This window comes from Podarcis pityusensis, assembly GCF_964106645.2.
Source record: "Podarcis pityusensis genome assembly, chromosome: 12".
NCBI classification, from domain to species: domain Eukaryota; kingdom Metazoa; phylum Chordata; class Lepidosauria; order Squamata; family Lacertidae; genus Podarcis; species Podarcis pityusensis.
The window spans coordinates 58,907,131-58,932,457 of NC_138037.1; the positions used below are offsets into that span (position 1 = coordinate 58,907,131).

At 41.2% G+C, this 25,327-nt stretch overlaps 1 protein-coding gene across 6 annotated transcripts in view; it reads right to left on the bottom strand.

The window, feature by feature from the left end:
• Nucleotides 1-25,327, bottom strand: part of EZH2 (enhancer of zeste 2 polycomb repressive complex 2 subunit) — a 54,466-nt gene that overhangs the window by 11,042 nt on the left and 18,097 nt on the right. For all 6 annotated transcript variants that reach the window (XM_080975833.1, XM_080975836.1, XM_080975834.1 and 3 more), the window contains 8 exons: nucleotides 23,483-23,603; nucleotides 22,676-22,837; nucleotides 9,612-9,714; nucleotides 8,772-8,935; nucleotides 6,260-6,351; nucleotides 3,322-3,562; nucleotides 2,201-2,370; nucleotides 1,481-1,575 (listed from right to left, as the gene is read on the bottom strand). In XM_080975833.1, the coding sequence (XP_080831959.1) occupies nucleotides 1,481-1,575; nucleotides 2,201-2,370; nucleotides 3,322-3,562; nucleotides 6,260-6,351; nucleotides 8,772-8,935; nucleotides 9,612-9,714; nucleotides 22,676-22,837; nucleotides 23,483-23,603 (1,148 nt within the window). The remainder of the gene's footprint in view (nucleotides 1-1,480; nucleotides 1,576-2,200; nucleotides 2,371-3,321; nucleotides 3,563-6,259; nucleotides 6,352-8,771; nucleotides 8,936-9,611; nucleotides 9,715-22,675; nucleotides 22,838-23,482; nucleotides 23,604-25,327) is intronic.

A 25,327-nucleotide genomic window follows, 5' to 3' on the forward strand; every position in this document is an offset into this window, starting at 1 on the left:
CACTTTACTTGGTTGGACAATGAATTAAATACTGAAATGGAAAGATACATATCAAACTGCTTTCTGGTACATTGCTGAGTTTTGCACTCTTTTCTACTCGTTGTTATAAAGAAAAGAAGTCATATCAACACAGTATCTACTGGACCAATAGTGTGTCTAAAGTTCTCTCCACCCACGCAAGCCTTTCTCTGATTTGGCTTATGCTCAAAATCAGACAGGATATCTGAAGCGGAAGCACGAGAGGCCTATCCTATTGAGGGTGGCCTACTAAGGTGAAAGTCTTATAGCACAACCAGTGATTGGGATTCGTTATCTCCTAAGTAAGTGTGAGGGGCTTAATGGGGTAGGGGAACTCCTGGAAAGAAAGAAAGGATGAATTGGATGTTGCTGGAGTGAGTGGCATAGCTGTGTACATGTATATCTATGTATGCTGGTTGGTTTAGCATTTTGGTCACCATCCCTGATGCCCAGCAATCATATTAGTTTTACATTACTGCCTGTTTGATAGCTTACTGCAAATTATAGTTTTTATTGAGCTTTGCATTTTAAGAATATTTCTGGTGCGCTCTGATGCTGGTGGCGTAGGCACTTGCTTCCTATTTACTAAGAGGATCTATCAGAACTCTTACAGCTGTGGTGTGGCATTGGAGAGCCTCCGCTGAATGTTTCATCCAATATCAGTTTCCTGGCCAGTCAGGTCCTTGTCCTGCCCCTCCATAATGTGCCTGGGTGGCTACAAGCCTGCTCTGAGGGACTGCAGCATCCGCACCAAGGATGCCTTCAGTGGGCTATTTCAGGACTCTAGGGCTGCCAGAGAGCTGTTTTTGTAAATCATGGCTCCAACACGTAGCACAGGCAGTGGCTTTGATCTGGTGTTTGCCACAGGATGGGGGGAGGGGTGCTCTGGAATGAGGCGGGTTGTGATGACCTCACTATCATAGTCAGACCACTTCCTGGTCAGATTCAAATTGATATTGGCAGTGATTGCCTAAACACCACAATCACAGTACTAATTTGAATTCTCTGCTTCTCCAAAGTGGATGATAGGGAGTGTTAATGAGAAAGATAGTGACCGAGTCATTCAGAGAGCTGAGAAAAAGCTGGTGGCTTACTCTCTTATTACTCCAAGGTAAAGAGAAAACATTATTAGTACAAGACCACAAACACAAGGTGGGAGATCCAGAACAAAAATTCCACCAGGATTTGCTTGCAATGCCTGAACAAACACTGCATTGGTCATTTTATGGGCAGGTTTGTGGCTGATCTACCAAAAGCACTTATATTCACGTACAGAAATTTTTGTGATCAGGCCATAAAACATGCAAATACAATTAAAAATGTGTTTTCTACATTGGAAAGTTAATATTTGTTTAGTCCCCCACCTGTTTGATTGTGGCATTACTTTTTCAGTGCTGTTCTTTCCCCTTAAAAAGCCTTTTAGCCCTCAGTTTGCCAGGAAGCCGGCAGTCCATTGGTTTACCTGTGTTTCCTCTTCTTCTTTCTTGGAGGAGTATCAACATCTTCAGCCGGGGCAGGAGCAATAATACTAGATTCCTTTACTCTAAACTCATAAACCTGTAAAGACAAACATACTGTGGACTAGATCCTCAATGGCAGAAGTCAGCCAATTCCCATTAGCATATATGTGCTTCTTCCACCTTGGGCGAGACTGCATATTTACATAGGCAACATATTAACATAATGAATTAATTAATTCTGTTAATTAATCCTGTTGTTAAAAGTTATTTCTCTACTTTTGGGAGGTAACCAGGGTAACCTTGATCACCGCACTGTGCTACATCTGGCATGACTGGATGTAAACAGTGTAAACCAGAAGGGGCTTGGTGTGGCTGAAGGAACTGAATGAATTCGCTAACTCAGCCTCTGCCTCCACAGTAGGTGACAGATGGGAGAGAGGTAAGCAGAGCAGCAGTGAGCAGTGGTCTCAGGAGGAAATTCACAACCCCAGAGGCAGCAAAGAAAGGGGCAGACCTACTGAGTGGGGCAACTGCACAGCCCTAGGGAGCAGAGGTGGGCAAGGAGGGAACAGTGGCTTTAGAGCCTGGAAGGTGCTTAATGATGCACAACTAGGTTTTTATTAAAACAGTGTGTCATTCGCTTGCACTCTACAAAAAAGGCTAAGTATCAAGGCACTACTTAGTTGGAAAACATTCTCTTTTAGTTACCATTCCACTCTTACCTGCCTACAAGTTTTGGTCCCAATTAACCTCGCAATTGCACAGAAATTGTCATAGTAGGTACCAATGAGAACTCTAAACATGGAAGCTTCAGCTCCACTCCACTCCACATTCTCAGGAGGCTCAATATTTGGCTTCATCTTGATTGGCGTTTGACACCTGGAATTTGCTTCTGCAATATCAAAAACAAAACACTGAAGTAGTTCTTAAAAGACTCCTGAAATAACACCTATGTACAAAAAAACAGAGACCATATATGGAATAGGCTGCTGCTTCATATATAAAAGCACATGATTTGACTTGACTTTGGCCCCAGCTGAGCTCCTAAAAGGTAGCCTAGCTCAGGGTTCCCAAAACATCTGTCAGCTGAGGGACACAATATTTTTACTTTAAACTAGCAGCACCTCCAGAGCAGCAACACAGCAATTTCCCTGTGGGGGAGACAATCCTCATATTGTTCATTCACACCTGATTCAGCGAGAAAGCAGGATAACATGCCCTCAGAGAAGTCAAGACGGGAAGGAGGCCTGGCTGGAGCCTATGGGGAACCTTTAAGTGTATAATTAAATTGATTTCTCATGGTACCCCAGACGTTCTCTCAAGTCACACTTGCATGCCTCAAGACACAGTTGGGGAATGACTAATCTAGCTTTTTCAACAGTCCCTGCAGGAGACATGCATGGACTGATTGCCACACTTGACCTCTTGGTTTTAAACTTCAGCATCCCAGGAAGAGTGCCCTGTTCACTCAGGGCCCTGCACACAAGGAGACCATATCCTTTGGAGCACTGAAACCTGAAACACAAACTTGAACTGTCTGGAGTTCAACTCAGCCCTTCAAACTCTCATTCTCCACAGAAACTACAGCAACATAATGCAAGGAATTAAAGTGCTGCAAATCAATTTTAAAGTTTCAAAAGCAGATACTTGAATACAAAAATCTGTAAGGAACCTCCTGTCCATCAAACACCGCCCCCCCCGAATATGGAGTGACTGGGGCAACCTAGTCAGATGGGCGGGTTACAAATAATAAAATTGTAGTTGTTGTTATTACTGGAAGAAACAAGCATTTTAAAATATGACTATTTTTAGTAAAATCAGCAACCCTCCACATTTGTCTCACCAGAGGAGCTTGAAGTCTCATCTTTCTTCTCTTCCTCTTCCTTGTCATTATTTTCACCTCCTGTTTCAGTCCCAGCTTCTCTGTCACTGTCTGTATCCTTAGATTCCAGCACATTTATAGTGGGAGTGCTAGGCCTGCTGGTGTTATTTGGGAGCCTTCCCCTTCGACGACCTCCTGGGCGTTTTGGCGGTGTTTTTATTCGCTCAGCAGTCAAAGCAGCTGCAAATTCTTTGGCTCCTTCCTATGTAGGAATAGAAACACACGCACGACATGGATTTTTAAGGAAAGGAGAAAAAAGTATGGCTGATGTATCCTAGCTGAAAATAGGCTGACCAGAGCTAAAGAGCTGCAATGGGGGCTCAGGGTGATTTCCTGCTTGCTGCCTTTTGCACCTTTGGGAAACAGATGCTTACTTTTGTGCCAGACCTTAAAATGTAACATTGCTCTTGAAAAATCCAAGTTCAACCTTCCTTGGATGCACAGTGGTAGTCAGCTCTTTGGCTGAAGTTATATTCCGTTATTATTCTATTGTTTAGACAGCAAATGTTGAGTGCTTGTAAATGCAACTGCTTAGCTGAATTTCAACTCAGGATAATTTTCAGAAAATCCTAGAACTGTAGACATGGAAAGAACTCCGAGGGTCCTCTAGTCCAACCCCCTGCAATGCAGGAATATCAACTAAAGCACCCATGACAGATGCCACTCAACCTCATGCTCACAAGGTATATGTGCTACACAAGAGGGGTGCACTATTAAGAAATATTTGTTTTATGTAGCTTTCATTTTAGAGGTCCACCTACATTCTCTCTTAGTTATGCTCTGAGCAATATTTTTGTTCAAAACAAATAAATAGCAGTTCAGTATAAATGCTACTCATATAAGTGGCTGCAGGAACCATTAGCATGATTTGTTCATTCAACACATGGGGTGATTCTCATTAACTCCCTAAGCTGATGAAGTTATTGAAAAGCAGTCCACTCTTGTCATACAGCAGAGTCCACGCTTCTCCTCTTAGAAGCCTCAGGGTTAGGAGGCTTTCAGTGTCTGAACTGCTGAGCAGCTGAAGTGACAATGGGAGGGCATTCCTGTTATCAATGTAGCATGGAAAGATGGGGATACTTTCAGGCACTTTCACTTGTAGGTAATTTCTTTTCATCTAGTGTACACCATCTGATCGAATAATGAAAAGCAAAGTCCTTCATATAGAAAGGAAGATATGAAAGTGGTGAAACTCTGACGAGAGAACAATCCTTCCAAAGAACTGAGATTATCTGGCGTCATATCTTTGTTACTGAAAGTGAAGATACAGTGGTACCTCGGGTTACAGACGCTTCAGGTTACAGACTCCACTAACCCAGAAATCGTTCCTCGGGTTAAGAACTTTACCTCAGGATGAGAACAGAAATTGCATGGTGGCAGCAGGAGGCCCCATTAGCTAAAGTGGTGCTTCAGGTTAAGAACAGTTTCAGGTTAAGAATGGACCTCCAGAACGAATTAAGTTCTTAACCCAAGGTACCACTGTACTCATCTCATCACATGAAAGATTTTTTAAGAAAGAAAAGCATGAAAGCTGCTTTTTCAGACATAGCTATTTCTTCACAGGACTATGCCACTTAACATGCTGCCTGCACAAGGACAAAGGGAAGACAGCTGATTCGTTCTTCTCTTCTCTCTAAAGAACAAAGTGAGGGTGCAACTGGTTGCTTTGGGCACATACAAAATCTGGAAGTGAAAAGCTTTAAGCAAAGTGGGGTCATGAGACATAGATCAACCTATAGAAAGGTAATAAGTAGGAGGGATAACCCAGAGAGCTCAATTTGTGACAATTTTTTTGGGGTGTGAGAAGAATTAATGGATCATGGCCTTCAGAGTTAAACAAAGCAGGAAGATGATTACTGCTGGTCAAATAAATGGCTGAAATTAAAGAGGAACTGAAAAGTCACCTAGCCTTGCATACGAAGCACTGCAATGTGCTTATTCCCAAGGGCTCTGTGAGTTTGAGTGTAGAAAGTAGGTAACATTTGACAGTTTTCACAAAATTACTAAAGACTGCTGCTAGTAGAGATCAAAAAGCCAAGCAGTATGGAGGCCAAGACTTTCTCCATTTGTATCCCCATAAGCCACTCCACTTCTCCAGTGCTTTTGTTCTGCATATTAAGGTAGGTGTAAGAGGCATCTAATGCGTCCAATCAAGCTCCTATGTATAAACTCTCTCTTTTAATTATAAACTGCCTTTATAGTCCTACAAATACCCTCAGTGTAATATGAATCAGTTATGAGTGAGAAATGGTTTAGCTCAGAAAAACACACACTGCTACCAGGAAAGAAGAAACGATAAATATTAGCTTCATCACAAAATTTGGTATTCCAACACTGCCAGCACAAAACTCTAAGTGCGCCCTAGCTCTGAAGAAATATCCCAGAATCAGCACATACTTGCTCACTAGTCTTGCAGGACCAAGGTCTCTCTGACCATGTGTAGACAGCTTGTGGTCAAGAAAACCCCAAAGTGTGAAAGTGGGAGGTGTAAGCCAAATTACGTCAACCTTTTTTAAAATTATGCATCCCAACCATAGAATCTGAAAAAATACAGAGTTTTTAGCTTTTGTTGAAGAATTCACAAATTAGTTGGCAGCAACAGCAACACGCAATGATCAGAACGGTGCCAGTTTATTCAGCCCCATCTCTAGCCAAATGACAGCTCAATCGACACAAGGATAAGCCAAAGATGCTGTTCAAAGCCAGTAGGAGGTTCCTCAGGAATTTTCACATAAAGATGTTAGCATTCAGCAAATCATAAATCCTATTTGATTCCAGCACTTTTTTCCTGGGAACAGCTAAATAAAATCAACTTTATCATCAGCTGTACCTTTCTTTCTATTCCAAGAGTGAAAAAGAGAGCTAATTAACTCTTAAGCCAAAGGAACATTTGTCTTACCAGATGTTGATAACAGTGTGGCCCACAAGGTTTATTATCTATTGCTGTTTCCGTATTTTTCCGTTTGTAAGTATTAGGAGTTGCATGGAATGCTATAGAAAATTGTTTAAAAAGAAGAATAAGCCGTTTTCTTAGAAATACCTTCAAAGACCATAATACTGAAAAAGTTGATAATGAATCTTCATTTAAACAAAGAGTCTCCAACCAGCATGAAACAATATAAAAACAATGTAATAAATTATAGGTACCCAGGATTTTACAGGCTACTTTGCATTGCAAGGATAATAATGGCTACACTACAATTTTAAGAAAACCCTTTGCATAATAAGCTACAATCCAGAGCATCACTGGCACCATGGTATACAGAAGCCTAGGTGCTTTAGAAAGTGTTGCATAACACATTGCTCTGTGAAAAGCTACGCCCCACATCACTGACGGAGAGGCCTCCAGCTGAACTGGGGGTGGCGTGACGTTTGTTTAATTAATTCTTGGTGTTGGCCATGAGCACTTGCTTGCTGAAAGATGCAAGGAAGAACAAACTTAATATTTGTAAGGAGAAATTATATTAAAAGTGAAATTACCTGGAAGACCACCTAGCAGAATGGTACAGAACGGTAGTAACACTTGGACTGAGCAAAGACAAGGTGGTTTCCCCCAGATGCCACTGGACTGCAACTCCCATCAGCTCAGCCAGAGGGAAAGATCAGGCATGATGGAAGTGGTAGTCCAACAGCCCCTGCAGGTATCCCCTTCCATTGGATACCCCTGATGGAAGATCCAAATTCTGCTTGTGGTTCTGTGCTCCATAAAATGTCCTAGGTTGGTGACCCCAAAATGGGAGTCTCCCACTCTTCTCCCTGCAACATAGAATGTCCTTCCTTCTGCCACACATGAGACACTTGAGGCATCTGATAAAGATGTAGCTTTTTGTTCCAGCTTTTGTTCCAACATTGTTTTCATTTGAAAGAATCACCATAATTCCTGTTTTACAGGCAACTCCCAGTTTAGCCATGTCCAAATGATGTGGGACTGCAAACATGTGCCACGTGCACAGCACCAAACCCGGAAGCAGCTCCCATACTTCATAAAATCTCATGAAAAGTGGCAGAGAGGGCTTCTGTGCACCCTGCCGACATGCACAGGGGTCTGGAATGGAAAATCAGGATTGACTGTATATGCCTTTATACTATTTTACTGGTTTTATGTTGTATTTTTATTTTAATCATATTGTTTATTGTTTTTATATTGTATGCTGCTTGGAGATTTTTTAAAACTTTAGAGTTTACAAACGTTTTAAACAAATAGGCAAACAAGTGAACAAAATATGGTCACATAAAGAAAACCAAAATAAAATAAAATTTGAGAGGAACATTTAAGTAAACTGATTCAATAGCCAAGAAAAAAACGATGTGCTCTCTTAAGAGCTTTAAACACATTTTTTAAAAAAATTGGCCATGCTTTTATTTGTGGAGTTGTTTGTCTGTTTCTCTGAGTGGGCGGGGGGGGGGGGAGTGTGTTAATTTTTTCTCTAGACCATTTTCTAGGGTGAAAGGCTGGATGTGGTCTGGAGGGATGTGTGGTTCCCTGGTTGTGAAGAAAGAATCCAATCCTGCATGAAATTGGTGAGGTTTTTATCCCAGACCCAGTTGCGGGCCTCAGGAATGCCTCCCCTCAGCCTCCTTTCTTTCCTCATTCTGACAAAAAGTGAAAACCATCCTCTTCAATCAGGCTTTTTATAATACTTCAGTCTTTTATTTTGCTCCCAGATTTTGTGCATTCTCTCTCTCTTCTCTGGTTGTACATCACACTGTGTGGCATAACTGATTGTGGGATTTTTGTTTCTTTTATTTAACATACAGTGGTACCTCGGGTTACATACGCTTCAGGTTACAGACTCCGCTACCCCAGAAATAGTGCTTCAGGTTAAGAACTTTGCTTCAGGATGAGAACAGAAATCATGATCTTGGTGCGGCGGCAGCAGGAGGCCCCATTAGCTAAAGTGGTGCTTCAGGTTAAGAACAGTTTCAGGTTAAGAACAGACCTCCAGAACAAATTAAGTTCTTAACCCAAGGTACCACTGGTATTGTACTTTAACCTGTTATATACTGTTGCAGGGGTGTACTTCTGGCTGAGAAAGGGCATAAAATCAAACTTTAATCATCTCACAAAAGTGGATCAATTAGGCAGCTGACATAAATCATGCACACTTAAAGGTTCCAATTAATATACAGCCTTTTCTATTGATTTTAACAGCTGGGGTAGCCATGACTTACTTACATAAAATTTATTTATTAAATTTGTATACTGCCCTTCATCCAAAGATCACAGGCTAGTTCACAACATAAAAATAAGATGAGAATTAAAAATACATAATAAAAACAAAAACAAACCAACACCCCCTCCCACAAACATGTTTAAAAGGACATAGGCAGTCCAAGGCTTGGGGCAGATAAAGCAAAATATCTCAACGTTCTTGAATACAAGGGACAGACTGAAATATTTTAGTACTTACGATGTAAGAAGCAATCATATTTGAAACATCGTCTACAGAAGAGAGTATGAAAGGAGTGTAGACTCTGCTCCCTCTGAACAGATTTCGCATTTGGTCCATCTATGTTTGGTGTGCACTCGGGAGGAAGAGCTCCTGGAAGCTGCTGCTCTGTAAGTTCTTTGTATCTACAGAAGTAGTAAAAACGTTCCTATTTTATATGCCAAAAGCCCGGCTTTATTGTCCTTGCAGGAAAAGTACAGCTTATGCAGTTAATCTAAATAATGGGCATTGACATAAATGACATTTGTCTGGCTAAAACCATTTACTTCATTGCTTATTTCATTGATCTGTGATGCTGTAAAGAAAAGGGAAGAAGCTGCCTAATCAAATAGCCAATGCTGACATTCTTTAAGTGCTATGAGGATGGCATTGCCCTAGCCAAATTCTATTTGTTTCAGGGAGAGGGAATTATAAAGGTGCTCAGCAAGCCTATCAATATCAATGGGCCTTTGAATTCCTTAACTTTGCTGGATCACGCCTCCTTGCAATAATTCATTCTGGTAATTTAATAAATCTAGAGAAATACCCTATGTGAGGTTACAGCTGCACCCATGAGATGTTTTAATTAAAAAAGAATAAAACTAAACAAGGTTCCATTAAAGTGACTCCCTGCCCAGTCATCTCAAAATTACTTAGATTCCATATCCCATACCAAAGTAAACCTTTGTACAAAACTTGGTTAACAATTCCTATTTAAACATGGGGGGGGGGGCAGCTGCCTCTCCCTGTCCCTGTCCCCCTTGGCTATGTCCATGTTCAAACGGTGCGTGGATTTTATGAAATAAATAAAATACATCTTACTTTTCTTTCAGTTCCTCAGCTGTACCCTTATCTGGAAACATTGAGGAAATGGCTTCAAATATCTTGTCAGAAGGAAATTTACGAGGAGGATGACTCTCTTTATCTACATAGAAACAAAAACACAAGCAATGTTCTCTAAAGCTTAGAATCTTCCCACATTGATTCTCAAAGGGGCAGGCAAACTGAATTGCATCAGACGCAGAATTCCACACTGACATCTCATTCACCCCAGGGCAACGAAAATGGAAGTGCTGGGGATGGACAAGGCATTAGCTTCCCCCCTCCTTTAGAAACTGAAGGCAGGGGCTGACAGAGTGCTTGGCTTCCTCATTCCGCTTGCCTTTATTTTTATTTTTTAACTTTTATTTTGCTTTAAACAGGTACATGTAAACAGGTACATATAAATATAGACAACCAAAATTACAAAGAAAAATTCCTTAATAGTAATGGGGGGAAAAACTAAAAAAAACTACCAAAAAAATTGAAGTACATGACACAGAACATAAGCAATTATGGGAAAGATAAAAGAAAAGAAAAAAAGAAAAGGAAAAAGGAAGATGAGCCAAAGCAGGAAAGCTCATCTATTGTACACTTCCGTCAAGCTCACAACAGATCATTATTCTTATCAATCGACTCTATCTGCATTCCAAAGGAATCCCTCATCTTGGTATCAGGGAACATTTCTCTATGCGGTATCATTCTAAACATAGCCAGATCTTTCTTGCTGAGCCCTTGTCCCCTAAATAATTATTTAAACATTCCCATTCTTCTTTCACCAATTTTTTAGGTTTATCTCTTATTGCGAGCTCCAAGTACTCGCACAATTTGACTACCCATTCCTCTTTAGTGGGTGTATTTTTATCTTTCCAGTGTTTTGCCACTATAACCCTTGCTGCTGACGTTGCATACATAAATAGCCTAGTTTTGTTTTTGGGAATATTATCTGAAACCATTCCTAGTAAAAATTCTTCCGGTTTCTTGCTAAATGTAGTTTTTATCAATCTCTTTATCTCTTCATAAATCATGTTCCAAAATCTTTGTATCTCTAGACAGGACCACCACATATGGTAGTATGTTCCTGTCTGTTCCTTACATCGCCAGCACTTGTTATTATTTGATTTATTTATTTTTGCAAGTTTTACAGGGGTCAGGTACCACCTATAGTACATTTTCATAAGATTTTCCCTTATAAGGAAACAAGCTGTGAATTTTATATTTTTAGTCCATAATTCATTCCAAATATTGGGTTTGATCGTATGTCCCAGGTCCCTCTCCCATTTTACTGTAATTTCTTTGATATCTTCCTCCTTTCTTTGCCAATTCAAAAGTAGTTTGTACATTTTAGAAAGTGTCTTTTGATTATTATATAAAATATCCTTCTCCAGATAGGATTTTTTTTGTCAAATCCTTTGGTTCTTTTATCCTTTTCAAGGGCGGCTTTTAATTGGTAATACTCCAGCCAGGTTATTCCCTTCTGTTTCAATTCGCTTAGGTCCTTTATTTTCGGATCACTACTTGTTTCCTCTACTAAATCCTTATATGTTAGCCAATCGCTGTTCATATTCATCCTGTGAACCGACATAGATTCCATTGGTGACAGCCACCATGGTGTTTTGGTTACTACTGATTTTTTACTCCTCTCCCATACTTCATATAATGCCCTTCTCACAATATGATTTAAAAATCCTTTGTGGGATTTAACCTTGTCATAGCCTATGTAGCCATGCCATCCGTACACAATATCCCATCCCTCCAGATCTAGGACTTCCGTGTTTTTAATTAATATCCAGTCCTTAATCCATGTCCAGCACGCTGCCTCAAAGTACAGTTTAAGGTCAGGGACCGCGAAGCCTCCTTTTTCCTTCAACTCTGTTAGTAGCTTAAATTTTATGCATGGTTTTTTCCCTTGCCAAATAAACTTGGCAAGGTCTTTCTGCCAATCCTTAAAACACTTTACGCCTCTAATTATAGGTATTGTTTGGAACATAAAAATCATCTTTGGCAATACCATCATTTTAACTGTGGATATTCTCCCCCACAGGGACAGATTCAATTTTCCCCAAGTCTCTAATTCTTTTTTTATTTCCTTCCACTTCTTCTCATAATTGTCCTTATATAAGTTTATATTCTTATTGGTGATCCAAACCCCCAAATAATTTACCTTATTGGCTACCTTTAAACCTGTTGTATTTTCCAGTTCCTCTTGTTCCAACTTACGTAAATTTTTCGTTAATAATTTGGATTTTCCTTTATTCAGTTTGAACCCAGAGACCTTCCCAAATTCTTCCAGTTGTGCAAGCGTTTTTTGGATACTTTCCACTGGATTTTCAGTGGTTACAATTACATCATCGGCAAAGGCTTTAATTTTGTAGTATCAAGTTCCTAGGTTAATTCCTCTTATATTTTTATCCTTTCTTATTGCTATTAAAAGTGGTTCCAAGGTGGCAATAAAAAGAAGTGGGGAGAGAGGGCACCCCTGTCTTGTCCCCCTTTTGATGCTGAACTCTTCGGTGATCTCGTTATTTATTAGCAATTTTGCTTTTTGGTTATCATATATCGCCCTAATTCCATTAATTATTTTCTCCCCTATGTCCAGACCTTGGAAAGTTTCCAATAGGAAATTCCATGATACTCTATCAAAAGCTTTTTCTGCATCAACCAATAACATGGCCATCTTTTTACTTGGTTTCATTTCGACATATTCCAACAGATCAATTATTATTCTTGTATTGTCTTTTATATGTCTATCCGGTAAGAAGCCCGCCTGGTCTCTGCTGATTATTTTGTTTAGGGTCTTTTTTAATCTATTAGCCATCACCCCAGCATAGATTTTATAGTCTGTATTCAACAGGGAGATTGGTCTATAATTTTTCATGTCTGTCAACTCCACTCCCTGTTTTGGGATTAGAGTGATCAGTGCTTCTTTCCATGATTGTTGTATATTTTTCCCTCCCAGTATATTATTCATTATTCTTTGTAATATAGGGAGGAATACTTCTTCCAGATTCTTATAGTACATTAATGTGATTCCGTCAAGACCTGGCAATTTGCCACTCTTCATTTTTTTTATTACTTGTGCTATTTCATCTATTTCTATATTGGAGTTTAGGGCCTCATCTTCTTTTTCAATTCTTGGTAATTTATTTTGTTGTAAATACTCTTCCATTTTATTAACCTCTAAATGTTCTTGTTTATACAAATCTTTATAAAAGTTTAAGAATTTTATTTTTATTTTTACTGGGTGTTATTTCCTCCCCTTGGTCCAAAATTTTATTTGTAACTTTTTTTGTTTGCTTTTCCTTTATCATCCATGCTAACAACTTACTGGGCTTATTGGCGGACTCAAAATACCTTTGTTTTGCCCATTTAATTTTATTTTCTACTTCCTTATTTAATATACTAGAGATATGGGATTGCAATATCTTTATTTTTTGTAATATTTCATGACTTTTTGGATTTTTGATCAGCTCTTTTTCATTAATTCTTATCTGTTTAGTTAGCTCTTGGATATTATTGTCTTTTAACTTCTTCAGCCTAGCTATTTGTTGTATTCCAAGACCCCTCATGTACGCTTTACTTGCATCCCAAACTACATTTATATCTGTATTTTGTTTCCCATTTATCTCGAAAAATTCAGCTAACTTGATTTTTGCTTGCGTCACCCATTGGTCGTCTCTCCATATCTCATGGTTCATCCTCCACCTTCCCTTTGTTTGCTTTTTAATTTCCATATGTATTGTTATTGGATTATGGTCTGATATAGTCCTTCCCAGAATTTCTGCTTTTTCTAAGAAGAGGGTCAGCCCTTTAGAGATCCAAATAGCATCTAACCTCCCCCCTGATTTTTTAGCTTCCGAGAAGTGTGTAATATCTTTCCCATTAGGGTGTTTAATTCTCCATGAGTCATAGATGTCAAAATTGTCCACCATCTGGAAAAAGGAGAGCGGTAATTTACCTTCATTGTAAGTTTCCCTCTAAAAGTTCTATCCCATTCGACCGAGACCACTCCATTCCAATCTCCCATAAGAACAATATTCTCCCCAATATAATTCCATAACTTCTTTTCCAGCTCCTTGAAAAACTCTGATTATTTATTATTATTATTATTCAGAGCATAAATGCCCACTATGATTATTTTTTCCCCTTCTATAGTAATCTGCACTCCACTTGCCTTTAATGTGTGCCTTCCAGAACCAGGGCAAGACCAGGTACACGCAGCCAAGCAATCTGGTTTTCCTTATTGTCAAAGAATGCCCTCCCTGTTCTTATTTCCTTGACTTATGACTGCTTTGACACAGTTGCCATGCAGTATGGGCAACTTACTCCCCTACGCCAACACTCAGGCAAAGTTCCAAGCTATTCTACTGTTTTGCCATGGCATCGATGGAGAGAGAGAAAATGAGAATTTGAGCTATCAGAAGCAATCTGTTTTTATTCTTCTATAACAGCTGATTGCTTAATTAACTCTCATCTCATGACGCAGATGAGCACACTTATTAGAATTTGTGTCCCACTCTATGCTCTGGGGTTACAGCAAGTTCAAGTTTTATACCTAGATCAGGTGCACTCAACCATCAGCATGAGACCAGGGCCACTGGGAGCTGCCCTTGACCCAGACAGGATTATTTGAATCCTACTGTGAAGGTTGATTCCTGAGAAGGGTCTTAAGAGCAGCCTCAGAAAACAGGAAAGGAGGTCAGAATTGTTATTGTTGCTTGTAGCCTCTCCCTGGGCTGGACTTACAGCAATATTTTGGATGAAAGCCAAGCAGGAGGCACTGGAGCCGTGGAAAAGGAAAGGGGAAAAGAGAGAGAAAACTGAGGGCTCAAGACCCTGATCCAGAAAAGTGGTCCCTGTGATCAGCTGGAGGCACCTACCAAGGAGGGCCTTCAACACCTCCAAGGAACTGAAACCAGAAGCAAAATTCACAGTTATGTTCCCAATGGGCTCTCCACTACTTAACTTTGGATGGACAGGTTAAGTAGCTGTGTGTAGAAGAGAAAGGACCTTCTGTAGCAAAGGCAGTTGCTGCAGAAGTGTGCGAGTCAAGTTTGCAGCCATCATGTGACTGCCTAATGAGGTAGTTGAAATGATACCAACAGTGAGGACTATGCAGCTGGATTCTATAGTAGTGTTCTATGAAAAACTCTCCAAGCTTGGAAACGTAGATGTCAGGACTGGTCGTTGTCCTCTTCAGATCACCACACAAACGCTTCTTGTTCTTTTATAAAACTTTTTATTGTGTATTAACAAAACAATCTTATAAACGGTTCTTAACTATTCTTCCTCAGAGTCACTTATTTCAGATACCTTCTGAGCTCTGCTTCTCCGTGACCAGCCACCTTCAAAATGGCAAAGGTGCCCTTCCCTTCGCTTTCCTGCTCTTTTTTCTAACCTCCTGGCTAGAGCTGGCTTGTACCTCCCCTCCTCCCAATCTGAGCTAGAACTGAACCCTTGCCTTTCCTGGGAACAGCCGGTCCCTCCCTGTTGTTCCTCTTGCTCTCTTCTGTTAGATTCACTGCTCTCCTTCCCCCCTTGGGGAATGCTTTCTCCCTCTGAGAAACTGGAAACTTCTAACTCTTCCCTGACAGTAGAGTTGGAAGGGACCCCGGTGGGCCTCTAGTCCACCCCCCTGCAATGCAGGAATCTCAAAACACAGTAAATATTGAAGGTGGTCTAAACCACTGAGCCTCTTGGGCTTGCCGATCGGAAGGTCAGCGGTTTGAATCCCCGTGACGGTGTGAGCTCCCGTTGCTCGGTCCCTGCTCCTGCCCACCTAGCAGTTCGAAAGCACGTCAAAGTCCAAGTAGATAAATAGGTACCACTCTGGAAGGTAAACGGCGTTTCCGTGAACTGCCCTGGTTTTGCCAGAAGCGGCTTAGTTATGCTGGCCACATGACCCGGAAAAACTGTCTGTGGACAAACGCCGGCTCCCTCGGCCAGTAAAGTGAGATGAGTGCCGCAACCCCAGAGTCGTTCACGACTGGACTTCACTGTCAGGGGTCCTTTAGTCTCAGAGCCACCTTGTAAATGGGAGAGGGTGTTTTGCCCAAAGGTCAAGCTGAGAAGTGTTGAAGGTCCAATACATGCGTATCTGATGCGTATTTGATGCGTTGTTTTAACTGTTTTTAATTGCCTCCCCTGTCTTACCTTTTTAATTTGTGGGGGGGATTTGTTGCTGTTGTTTGTTTTCTTTTTTAAAATTTTTATTTTCAAAGTTTCAAAAAACAATAATTTGTTAAACACAGACACACTTGTTTACATTAAACCAGGGGTCAACAAACTTTTTTAGGAGGGGGCTGGTTTACCACCCCTCAGAGCTTGTGGCGGGCCAGACTGTGCATGCGCGCGCACACACGCAGGGGGGGGTGTTCTCTCTCTCCCCCAGCCCTGCCCCTCCCCCTGCTCGCCTACCTCATCCTCCGCTCTGCCTGCGATGGTGGCATAGCTGCCAAGTGTTTGGAGGGATAGTCCCTTATTCCAGCGCCATGTCCCGCTGCTGTCCCTTATTGATGGATGTCCCTTAAATGATGTTCCTTAAATTTCAAAGGAAGCAGCTCCTCTCCCTCCCTCCCTCCCAGGGAGGAGGGAGGCTCCAACTGTGTTGCTTGGCTGTGTTGCTCACCCAATAAGAAGTCTAAGAACGACTGGGAGCTTGCATGCCTTGTGCTGATCAAATCGGCTGCGTTGCCTGGGGACTCGCCTTTGCTCAGCGCTTCCCAGCGGAGAGGTGACGGTGGTTTTCCTTGAGGCTTTGTTTGGCTGCTGGCTGGGCTTTCTGCCTTTGGCTCAGAGGGGCTCAGAAGTTGAACATACCTGTGCTGAGTGCTCAGATCGGAATCGGATGGATATGTCATCGACGGCCCACTCACCTTTGCCAGCGAAAAGGTCTGTCTGGAGTGGGGGCACATGGTGGGGGGAAAGGAAAGGAGATCTCGTGGGGGGGGCTTTTGAATTTGTTCTGGAGGCTCCTTCGATTGACTTATGAGGGAAAAGAAAGGAGCTGGTTGACTAAAATGGTGGGTGACTGGCGATCTCGTGGCGAGGGGGGGAGGCTGTGTGTGTGTGGCTAGTTAATGCAAGCTGAGGGGTTTTTTGAATGCTGGACGCCATTTTGTTGCATGTGCTGCTGCAAACTTTGTAGTGCAAAGCCAGGCCGGGGAGCCATCTTAAGTTGAGGCTGCGTAGGCCTTGTGGTGCATGTGATTCAGATTCTATTCAGTTGAACCTCTGGTTACAAAGTTGGTTGGACAGTGTTCTCGAAGCTACCAGCATGAGTTTGACCAGACTGCAGGAGGACAGGAAGACTGGAGTGCCTGGAACAGGTGAGGCTGCAGGTCCCTTATTTTGGCTGCTGATCCCTTATTTTCAAGGCTGCTGGTCCCTTATTTTCAAATCTGTAAGTTGACAGCTATGGGTGGTGGTGGTGCCTCTCCTTTCCGGGTCAGCTTTCCTGGGCAGCAGTTGTGGGGCCAGCAGATGCGCCAAGCTCCAGCCAAAACTCCGTGATGTGCCCGTCATGATGCCCACAGCGCAGCCATGGACGGAGAGGCTGGTGGGCAGGTGGCGAGGCTTCGGATTGGCTGGCACCAAAGCCCAGCACTCTTCCTCCACAGGGCGGGGAGAAGCTAGGAGGAGGGAGGGAGGAAGGAGGAGGCGCCCCCGCGGTGTGTGTGAGGAGAGGGGGGAAATGGTGCCCGAAAAAAATTGCAAAAAATAAAATAATAAATGGCACAGCCAGAATGATCACACTGATCCAAGCGGCGATTCCAGGACTGTCTGTGGGCCAGATCCAGAGGGCAAATGGGCCTAATCCGGCCTGTGGGCCTTAGTTTGCTGACCATAATTCATATCAGTATCTTTATGGGGTTCCCTGAACCCCCAGACTTCCCCCACCCCTCCCTTGGCTTCCAAAATTTATCTTCCTTTTTCAACTGTATCTAATTACATTTATCTAAATTATTACATTTCAATTTTATCCTTTGTCACTTTAAATTACAAGTGGTATGTCAATCCTGCTAACGTTTTTAAATGTTTACAGTGTTCTTTAATATGTGTTCTTTAATATATTCTATAAAGTTATGCCATTCAAATCAAATAAAATACCTTTACTGGCATTAAAGTATAAAACATTTCAAGTCACTGGGATAATTAAAAGTTGTCAAGGGTCATAAGGTCACACTGTGATCGTGTGCACTTAGATATTCTGCTTCACTCTGTCTGTCCCCCAAAAGGATGGATCACTGGGAAACCTTTTGGTTAAGATTGTGGCTAAAAATGAGGCTACTAAAGCAGTGATATCTTTGTCCCGATCTGCCAGGAGAAACCTCATTTGACTTCTTCTCGGAGTTTTAGGCTGGAAGTCCAACATTTTCCTCAGCATCAGTTGGCGAGGTCTGCTGTGTAGAGAGCAAACTAAGAGAATGTGGTCCATTGAATCAGGTCCTCCTTGGTTGCAGGTACACAAACAGGCTTGATATGGAGTATGTGAGAATCTGCCTTTGGTCACTGCAGAAGGGAAAGCATTTAATCTTGTGAACATAAAGGCTCTTCAATGGGAGGGGAGTAGTAGATATTTGGCACAGGTTCCATAGGATGTTGTAATACCTAAGGCCTCCGGAGAACAGGATCTCGGAGTATGAAGTAACAAGCGCTGTCTTTGGTAGTCGTAGAGTCGCTGCTCAATTATTTGGAATTTGTAACTTTTGTCACATGCTTCAAGGCTCTCGAGAGCAGTGCCCAAACTACAAATTTTATCTTGAATTGCTCTATACCATCTAGATGAAATGCAGTCTTCAAGCACAGAGGTTAAGAAGGAGTTAGCTGTTGTTCTAAAGTGGACTTTCAGCCAGGCCTTGGTTGTAGTCAGCCATGCTTTGGTTTCCATCAGATGTTGACTGGTTTCAACACATAAGGCTAAGTAACTCATACATTTAGGGGCACCAAGGATCTTACAAAGAAAAGCTGCTTGAATTTGTTCAACTTCTCTATTAAATGCTTGTATCCAAATTGGAATGCTGTACAATAACTGAGAAAGGACCTTGGCATTAAAAATATTTATTGTAGCGGGACCATCTGGTTGCATCTGAGGAAGAAAAAATGAAGAATCGCAGATCTGGTGCATTTTGCTTGGATGATCATTCGGCTTCTGTGTGTTGTTCAGTTTGAATTTGGCTGGTAGGTATCCCTAGGTATTTGAAAGATTTTACCTGGTCAGTGGGGTGATTATCTAGTCTCCATTTGACAATTTGATGACTTTGAGGAAAAATCATACTTTTTGCCAAGGATTTATTGGACGGTAATTCTTAGGCTGCTTCGGGTCATTTTTTTAAAATATAGGAGTGATGATGTTTAGCCAAACATCTGGTAATATCCTGAATTTGTCAATTAAAGTAAATAAGTTGACTAACAGAGGGGCCAACTTATGCCATTCTTTGTTGAATTTACTGTCCTATTGGTGCCTGATCTTCCCGGTCAGCCTTGCCATTTCCACATAGTCCATCAACTTCATTATCCATTCTTCTTTCGATGGGGCTCTTTCTTCTTTCCATCCCTGGGCAAATAACATTCTTACCAGTGTCGTCGCATACATACAGTACTTCCTTATCCTTTGGTAATTCTTCTCCTATTATACCTAATAAAAAGGCCTCTGGTTTTTGAACAAAAATTATTTTAAACATTTTTTTCAGTTATAAATCATTTCCCAGAAGGCCTTTGCTATTTTCCAAGTCCACCACATATGATGGAATGTATCTTTAGCTTTACACTTCCAACATTTGTTGGTCGAATTCTTATACATTTTCGATAATCTTGTAGGAGTCAAATTACCATCTGTACATCATTTTCATATAATTCTCTTTTAATGTACAGCAGGCTGTAAATTTTAATTCCTCATTCCATAACTTCTCCCATGAAGCAAGTTGTATATTATATCCCACATCTTTTGCCCAGTGTATTACAGATTTTAATTCCAGTGTATTACAGAACTTTTTCATTATTTCCCAACAGTTATTTCTGTAATCTCGAAAATTCTTTACCAAAACCAACCCCTTTAGCCAACCTAAAGATGTCATTTAATTGGTGATATTGGAGCCAATCAGTTAACAGATGCCTTATGTCTTCAAACTTTTTTACTTTCAATTGATTTCCCTCCATGGTCAACTCATTATACATTGCCCATTCTTTTTCCTTTTTTTTTTTAACTGACACTTCCAATGGTGATATCTATCATGGGGTTTTATTCTCTAATAAGTTCTTATATTTTCCCCAAACAGCATAAATTGATCTTCTAACAATATGGTTTAGAAATCCTCTATGAACTTTGGATTTTCCATACTACATACTGTCTTTTGCATCAAATGAAGTCTTATTTCCAATTCAAATCTTAACGACCTTGTAGCTGTTTCAATTTGGCAGTTTGTGATCTTATCCCATCTTCTCCAGCGTACGTCTGTACATTAGTCTCAAATAATCTCTAATGAACAGAACCTTCTTAATGGTGGCGTAGGTGGGTTACCAACAGGCGAAGTGCTTTTGCACTCAGTGCCTCCCTGCCTCCTGCATTCCATGCCAGAGCAAAAGCCAGGTACCGAGAAGATATGCAAGTGCAGCCTGTTTTCCCCATCCCTGTGGGGGGGGGTTTGCAAGGATATTATTCTCAATCATCCTTGATTCATCTATGCCAACGATCTCCCATTGTCGTGGGACCTGGCTCCATTAAGGCAGCCAGAACCGGAAGCCCCAGACTGCTGGTTCTGAGGTTCCATGCCAAAGCGACTGGCTCTGGGGTGGCTCAGGACTTCATGACTTCCATGATGACCATGGAGCTGTCCCAGCATGTCATTGGCCCAATATGGCCGGCCTAGTGATGTGAGGTGAGAATATTCTCGAGAATGAGAATATTCTCTGCTAGAAAATTATCCGGAGAATATTCTCCACAAACTGTAAATTCTAATGTAAGAACCATTTTTACAACCCACATTTTAAAAATCTAGTAAATAATAAGTCAAGCTGTGCTATTGCCAGTGTAAGTAATGAATAATTTATATTTTATCCAGTTACATTACTAGGAATTGTGTCATTCACCATAGGCAGTTCTGAAATGTGAGCTACGGAAAACATTTGTTTAAAAGTTTTTAAAATGTTATTCATTTAATTTGATGAACATTTGAATTTGTATGTATTTCAACCATATGTAATAGCTTCCCCACCCCCCATTTTGATATGACCTTATTCTTAGCAATTCTATACCCTTGGCCATGCAGTGTGATTTTTTTTTTTACAGAAAGTAGCTTTAATGCTTTATACACTTAAAAGTAACTAGGTCTATACAATTATGTGTAACAGCATGTGAGGTGGCCTTGATTTAAACAGTTGAGGTTTCTATATATTTAGTGCCAGTAACTGGTTTTTGCAGTGCCATTCAATGGTACAAGGTGCTATTTACCAGAGACTGACATACTAAAATATATTATCATATATTTTATGATAATAAAATGTGGCACTTCACACTGAAAGCAACATCCTCCCAAGCACCATCCCTGGAGACAGTCATTCAAGTAGGATTGGAACCTCTGGAACCACTGCAAAGAAGTACAGCCCATTCCAGAATACAATGAATATCACTGCAGAAGAATACAAGGGTTGATGGTGTTGAAAACCACGGAGAGATAAAGGAGAATTTACAGGGATACACTCCCATTGTCTTTCTCCCAACAAAAATAATAATACAGGGTGACCAAGGCAGTTTCTGTGCCAAAACGGGGCCGAAACTCCAATTGAAATTGATCTAGAACATCAAGTCTCATCTAAGAGAGCCTGGATGTAACCTGTGACCACACACTGAAGAACCTTGTCCAAGAAGGGGACACTAGGAACTGATTGCTTAGATTTTCTGGTCCATAGAAGTTTTCTTAAAGTTTCTTAAAGGTAAAGGGACCCCTGACCATTAGGTCCAGTCGTGGCTGACTCTGGAGTCGTGGCGCTCATCTTGCTTTACTGGCCGAGGGAGCCGGCGTACAGCTTCCCGGTCATGTGGCCAGCATGACTAAGCCACTTCTGGCAAACCAGAGCAGAGCACTGAAACGCAGTTTACCTTCCCGCCGGAGCGGTACCTATTTATCTACTTGCACTTTGACGTGCTTTTGAACTGCTAGGTTGGCAGGAGCTGGGACCGAGCAACGGGAGCTCACCCCGTCGCGGGGATTCGAACCGCCAACCTTCTGATCGGCAAGTCCTAAGCTCTGTGGTTTAAAGTTTCTTACCACTGCTTTATATAGGCAGGCACGGACAACCAACTCCCCCATGGAGGCTTTGATTGTAACAAGCTGTCCCTTCCTTGCTAGATTTAATCAGCCATGAGGGGCAAGATCAGAAGCAGTCAACCGAACCTTGTCTGTGTCTTCAAAGCCATACTAACTGAAACTTATCCAACACAAGAAGCCTAGAAAGTGTTCCAGATGCCTCTGGAAATTCATCTGATGGAACAGTGGAGTCAAGATGCCAGTAGATGTGGCTTCTGTCCTCCAAATGCTTCACAAAGAAGTCACAGCAGGCCACCGTCAATTCCTTTCCCCTTCAGGTGAGACTGTAAGAGGCCCTGTACTACCAAGAAAAGCCGCTCTAGGCATCATATGAACAAAGCAATAAAAACAACTAAGTGGTTCTTCTTCATTGCCTTCACTGCCACCAAGTAGGCTCAATAATTAGCCGTCACACCTGGTGTTTTCCTCCACCCGCATTCAACCCTTCTCACGGCTTGCTTTGTTGCTCTCAGCTCAGGCCCCCCCTCAGGCTAGAGCCTGAGGGCGGGCCTGAGGGGAAGCCCAACAGGAGGAAGGCCTTCAGAAGCAATTATGTCCATGGTCTAGGTCCTCTGTATTCCACAAATTACCCAGGGGTTCAACAGGAGAGCCAGTCATATATATCAGCTGGAAAATCCCCCAGAGCCATCTGAAATCCATTTGGAGCCATCACCATCTGAGAGCGGACCATTCTAATACATTCCCACCTCTGCAGAAGGGGAAAGGCATTTAAATAAATGTCTTTGCACCATATTAACCTACCTATTCTGCTGGCCTCTCGGTTCTTTTGCTTTTCATTTCTCCCATCAAGATTGTCGTCTTCGCCACCATCGTCGTCGTCATCTTCATCATCTTCGTCATCACTATACTGCCCAAGAGCATTGACCAGCTCCACAAATATCTCGTCATTGATAAACCCACATTCTGAAATCAGGTATAGACATAAATGGAAGAGATATGCATTTGCAAACAGGCTGTGCATATCCTCAGGTAGCATAGCTCACCACGCAGAAAAACATTAAAAGTAAATTAACTTTGGAAACACAGGAAAATGGACATGAATAAGATCTTGTAGCTATTTCTCTTCAACTATGCTTTTTTAGTCTTTCAGGACACAACACAGAACTTTATTTGAGCTGAATCTAGACATATATAAAAAACACTGTGAACATGCCTTTTTTTAAAAAAATTGTAATATATATATTGAATTTCCCATTAGCTCACCATCGCCATCTAGTGTCACATTTGTATCATGCACTTAAAACGTTATATTTGCAACTTTATAGCTGAGTCCTGGGATAATTCTCTTGCAGAAAATGAGAGAGTAGCCAAGCCAAAGACAGAAAGATATTTAATATTTCATTATCATTCCTATCCGTAATCACAGATAATTCAGAGCAGCATTATTTTTGCAATCCTAGTCCATTTACCTGGGAATAAGTCCAGTCGAACTCAATGGGACTTACTTTTGAGCAGACATGAATAGGATTGTGCTATAAAGAACAGCACAGGCCACCCAGACTGGCGATCAGTAGCAGTCAACTTACAAACATACACATCTGAACTCACCTCTGTCTCCGTGCACCTTTCCGTCATAGTTTTTGATTAATTCTTCAATAAAAGTTCCATCCTGGTCAAGCACTTCATCTCCCATATAAGGAATGTTATGTAAAACTGTCTCATCCTCTACCTAGACATAAGGTAAAAAATATAACAAAGGGGGGGGGAGAGAGAAGTCTCTCACCGCAAGCACAAATTTTGATCACTCATCAATCCTTGGCACGGCAAAGCCAAAAAGCAAAGCAACCAACAACTCGCATCAAAAGCAAGAATTCCATGGATACTTAATCAAAATTCCATAGCCGTCCACTAATATATGGTACCTCTATATAGCAAGGTCTCCTAAGAATGGTACCTCATCTCTACCTCCTCCTCTCATCTGAAAGCGATGTCCCTTTCATTAAGAACAGAATCAGCAAAGCCAACTGCACATTCCTTTGTACACATGCATGTGATTTTTCCACTGAAACAAAGAGGCCAGCACACATGCTAGATTCTGGATTGGGCAATGGTCTAAATGGTCTTTACTCGTTTTCCTTTAGGCTTGTAGTAGAAATTGCTGTGCAATGAGCATTCACTGTAATGAACTGTTTTGTAAGCAAAACTATTGCACAGTTCATACTTTGTGACCCTACAAAAGTGCAGGAGGGACATCCAGATCATTGCAAGGGGTGTAGTCAGGAGTGATCTTGTAGAATATACACAAAGGGCCATAGCAATTTCTTTAGCAGACATTTCAGTGGAAATTTTCCCCAAATGCCATAGTCATGCGCATTACAGTAGTCATATGCAGTATACAGTCACCATGTGAGGCAGAAGCTCATGTAACAGCATTTCTGTGTATGTTCCTGCGCATTTATGAGGGAAGAGTGACCTTCTGTAGTTAATCATTTGCATAGATTAAACAGCTCTGTACTCATATTAAGACATAAAAGGCATATTGTATTTTATAATCGAATGTGTGTGTGTGTGCGCGCATGCGTGTATGAATACATAAAATCATAGTTAAACAATACTTTTAAAAACCTATTTATTCAGGGAGGGGTGGGCAGAAGGTAGATTGGAATTTATTGATAGATCTGTAGGTAATCTGCAAAGATTAGCAAGGACTCCCAACTGAAGTCTCCCTGCTCTAAATTATACTGCTAGCTAGGGGTAACCAGAAGTGAATTTTTGCTTGGGATGACGGAGCTCAGCTTAGTTCCTGTACACAAAACAAATACCTGGACACAGAAATATTTAATTCTAAATGTATTTCTTTTTTCTCTATATAGGTTCTGGCAAAAAGAAATAAAGTAGATCCCACAAGGCGGAAGTCTATTAAGGAATGCCCTTGCTGCAAATGTTGCATAAAATATTTATTTTGTGACTATACTATTTTTTGTGCTACTACCTTTTTTCAAATAAATTTTCTCTATACAGTGGTACCTCGGTTTACGAACTTAATTCGTTCCAGAAGTTCATTCTTAAACCGAAACCGTTCTTAAACCAAGGAACACTTTCCCTGATGAGGCCTCCTGCCACCGCTGCCCTTCTACCATTCGGATTCTGTTCTTAGACCGAGGTAAAGTTCGCAAACTGGGACACTACTTCCGGTTTTGCGAAGTTTGTAAACTGAATTGTTCGTAAACAGGCCTGTTCTTAAACCGAGGTACCAATGTATATGTAGAGAAAAGGGTCATTTGGCCTACCTATTTCTTCTAAACCAAAAATATATACCTGCTACAGTCAATGCAATTCTATAAATCAGTTTTATCTATTGCAAGCTGCTCAACTGACATGGTAACACCAGCAATTTATTTACACATTTCATACTGCCCTTCAAATTTTCTGTTTAGTTTAATACTGGTTTTA